General features: G+C 45.7%; 1 protein-coding gene across 1 annotated transcript; it reads right to left on the bottom strand.

Moving 5' to 3' along the window:
- Positions 1–1039: 1039 nt before the first annotated feature.
- On the bottom strand, positions 1040–2947 carry LOC130875856 (C-X-C motif chemokine 2). The gene is made up of 4 exons (XM_057772124.1): positions 2823–2947; positions 2613–2736; positions 2414–2497; positions 1040–1639 (listed from the first exon to the last, which is right to left on the bottom strand). The coding sequence occupies exons 1-4, from the start codon at positions 2899–2901 to the stop codon at positions 1624–1626; spliced, it is 303 nt and encodes a 100-aa protein (XP_057628107.1). The 5' UTR covers positions 2902–2947; the 3' UTR covers positions 1040–1623.
- Positions 2948–3804: the final 857 nt, after the last annotated feature.

Here is a 3804-nt window from a genome sequence, read left to right as displayed (position 1 = left end):
TAAGGTATGTTTATAAAAAACATGAATAAATAAATAAAGGCTTAGGAAAACAATTGAAACAATATTTTTTAAAAATATTTTTTAAAAGCTGGGTGGTGATGCATGACATTAATCCTAGCACTCAAGAGGCAGAGACAGGCGGATCTCTGTGAGTTCGAGTCCAGCCTGTCTACAAGAGCTAGTTCTAGGACAGTTAGGGTTGTTACACAGAGAAACTTTGCCTTGAAGAACCAAAAAAGAAAAAAAAATGTTACATTTTCAAAAACTATTGTGCATTGTTGAACCTCAAGTTGGTTCTTTTGGGGGGAAAAATATCCTGCAAAGACTTTGAAAGGCATCAAGTGCGCCTCCTTGCAAAGACACACATTGGAGCACTGGACTAAGCTCCCAAGATTCCGTTGAAGAGTGGAAGCAGTGAGAGTTTGAGCAAGGAAGTCAAGACCATGAGGGGTTCATGCACTGAGACAGTTTGCCTGAGCTAATGGGAGCCCACCAACTCCAACTGAACTGGGAGTGAATGACCATGGGATCAAACTAGTCTTTCTGAATGTGGTTGACAGTTGGGGCAGACTGAGGGGCCACTGACAGTGGCACTAGGATTTGTCTCTACTGCATGTATTGGCTTTTTGAGATCCTATTCTCTTTGGATGTATACCTTGCTCAGCCTAGATGTAGTAGGGAGGGCCTTGGACTTTTCACAGGGCAGGGTGCCTTGCCCTCTCTTAGGATTAGAGGGTAGAGGGAGTGGGAGGGGGGGAAGGACTGGAAATTTGGATTGTTTTTTTTTAAGTAATTAAAAAAAACAAAAAACAAATGTGCCTCCTTGAGAGAAACAAGGAAGGCTTCAGCTAGTAGCTGTCCTTGTACCTTGGGTAGAATGGAGGAACGGAAGATTGAGATGTAGAAAACAAACTTAAGCAAGGATTTTTTTATTTAAAATTTTATTTTCATGTTATTTGTAAAAGCACATGAATAAATAAATGTTTCCACTTCAAGACATGAGAAAATATGGCAAAATAATTGCTGAGGCACTGTGCCTTACAAAGAAGACGTAAAATGTCCAAGGGATACTCACATTACAGTGATTGAAAAGTCAGCATCAGAAATGCTGTCCACATAGTGCAAAAGCACTGAACAATAAACAACAGCTGTTCTGTTCTTCTCAGTACCTATAAAAATGGATGTGTACATGCCCAATCCTACCTCGAAAGCGACCTGACTGCATCTGTCTATGGCTCTCCCGCATCTTCCCCCAGTCTCTATCATAGCAAGGGCATGATGTAGATAAATGTTTAACTCATCCCTCAGAAAGTAATGAACGGACAGATTTCAAAATTCATCACCTTCCAACTACATAAGTAAAATAACTTTGATTTTACATATTAAAATGGCCTTTTAAAATATCACAGTGAATTGCCAAACATTTATATCTTTAAATATCACAATAAACATAATGATATCTGAGAATTGAAAAATAAATAAATAAATACATATATAAATAGTTAAACTTTCAGACAGTAAGACGCATCAGGAACAATCCAGACTTCCCGGGTGCTGTTTGTTTCTTTCCTCTTTGATTCTTCTCCTTGAGGTACAGCAGCCCATTCTCCAGTTCTTCTCAGGTCAGTTAGCCTTGCCTCTGTGATGAGAAAACATTTGCTGTTAGCAGGTGTTTGAAAGACTGACCGCGGGACTCTTCTTTTTTTCATCTGGACCTTTTTTATTCTGCAAATGCAGTCATCTCTACCCTCCTGCCCGGGAACTGTGACCTAAGCCATGGCTGCACTACCCAGCAATAAACGCTCTGGACGCTGGAAAATGACATCAGTAGGGCAGGGGTTCCGGTTTTTACTAGCCTCAACCAGTCCAGATGATATGCAGGATAAAACATAAAGATGCAGTTTTCCTTCAGCCGTAGAGTAAACACGACTAGCTACCATTATTGCTTCGTTTAACTCAGGCAGGATATGAGGGAGCGTCCTACATTTGAATTTCCAGTGGTCTCACGGCAGAGCATCTGTTCTTCATCAAGAAGCCTCAGAGGCACACCTTGAGCCAAACCAGGAGCTACGCTTTACAACCCAAAGACATGGATAGGTCAGGGCTAAGTACTGTATCTTAACAGACAAGAGGGTTTGCAATGCCCCTAGTCAACTCGGCTAAATTCTTAGGGACACACACAGGGACCATCCTTTAGAGTAGGGCTTTTGAGTGTGTGGATGGTAGGAGCAGGTCACATCTTTCTGACATCAGAGTAAATTGATGATCCCAAGGCAATGTTAACTAAGAAATTAATAATCCAGGTTTCGGGTCAGTGGTTAACCTTGATTTTCTCTTGATATGATTTTCAGGACTCAGACACCAGTACTCTGACCAAGACTCTGGTAGAGTGTAAGCACAAATTACGACTCACTTGTTCAGTATCTTTTGGATGATCTTCCGGACCAAGGGGGCTTCAGGGTCGAGACAAACTTCTTTACCATCCTTGAGAGTGGCTCTACATGAAGAAAAGGGACCCTTATAAGGCACTGGTACCACTGGGGTGAGCCTAGGGCAGCAGGAGGGTCTGAGCAACTCTGGCAGCGGCAAAGGCTGCCCAGGTAGACACTCACATGACTTCAGTCTGGGTGCACTGGGGTCCTGGGGGCGTCACCTTCAAGCTCTGAATGCTCTTGAAATCAATCCTTGGTATGGTCTTCAGACACTGACAGCGCAGCTCAGAGGCCACAATCGCCCCTGTGAGAAAAGACACTGGGTTAGTAGGGCTGTGGGAAGCTGCGCCCACCCGAGGCTCCTCCAGGGATGGCAGCCGCGGATCCCACCTGTAGCCTGGTGGCTGGTGGCCAACAGCAGCAGCAACAGCAGCGCTGCGCTCAGGAGAGGACGTGTGGCTGGGGCCATGGCGCTGAGCAGGTGTGTGGCTGGAGTCTGGAGTGCAGGAGCTGGCTGGAGGCTCTGAAGTGCGATCTGGAGCTCTGGGGCTCCGTGAGTTCCTTTTATGCATGGTGGCTGGAAAAGCCCGAGCCCGGGAGCTGCGGAAATTCCCAGAGCTCAGGGTCTCCGCATCAAGAAGGAGAGCGCCCCGCCCCCGAGCTGAGTGGGTTGGAGACACGCGCGAGCGCGTGCTGCCTGCCTCATCCTACTGCCCTGCCCTTCCACTGTGGGACTCTGGTTGCCCTTCCCCAAATCTTCAAGAGGAAGGAAGTGACCTCTGCTCCAGAGTGACCACCGGCTAGGAGGACAGTGGTTACCCAGTGACTTCTCAGAGGAGTGATGTCATTCGTGGAGACAATCTTTTGAAAAACTTAGTCATTAGGACTGGAGAAATTAAGGTGTGTGTGTTTGGGGGTAGGGGTTGCTTCTCTGTTCGTTGCATACTTATCTATGCTTCTTAGAATAAATGAATTTTTTTTTTACATCTGCTTAAGTGCACTGTTAAAATATAGTCATCTCAGGCTGAGCACAGGAGTGGTTTGTTCCTCATGTGTAACAAGCACGAATAACTCACATTTTGTGTCATATCCTTCCACGGGGGATGGGGAAAAAGATATGACAAACGCTTAATTCATGCTTAACCCAGAAAAGAGTGTTCTAATCTCTGACACTTCCCCTGTGAAATTCTGGAACTCCCTAGGCTTCAGTGTGCCTGTGAGCACCACATGCGAATTCAGGAAACAATGACCCGGTGGTCTCTTGGAGCAGCTTCGGAAGGCAGAGCCGGAAGGGTAAAGTCCCCAAAGTCAGTGCAGACACATAGAGGGAGTAGCGTCCCTCACGAGCCCACGGAGCAAAAACACGCACCTG

This window comes from Chionomys nivalis, chromosome 6 (genome assembly GCF_950005125.1).
Source record: "Chionomys nivalis chromosome 6, mChiNiv1.1, whole genome shotgun sequence".
Classification (NCBI taxonomy): Eukaryota; Metazoa; Chordata; class Mammalia; order Rodentia; family Cricetidae; genus Chionomys; species Chionomys nivalis.
Note: the sequence above shows the minus strand (reverse complement) of the source record. Positions and strands in the feature narration are given on the sequence as shown.

Bases quoted from the DNA above. Each gene is read 5' to 3' on its own strand.
- LOC130875856 (XM_057772124.1), bottom strand. From the start codon at position 2,901: ATGGCCCCAGCCACACGTCCTCTCCTGAGCGCAGCGCTGCTGTTGCTG. The intron at 2,737-2,822 runs GTGGGATCCGCG...CTTTTCTCACAG, and splicing joins CACCAGCCACCAGGCTACAG to GGGCGATTGTGGCCTCTGAG. The intron at 2,498-2,612 runs GTGAGTGTCTAC...TTCTTCATGTAG, and splicing joins TGCACCCAGACTGAAGTCAT to AGCCACTCTCAAGGATGGTA.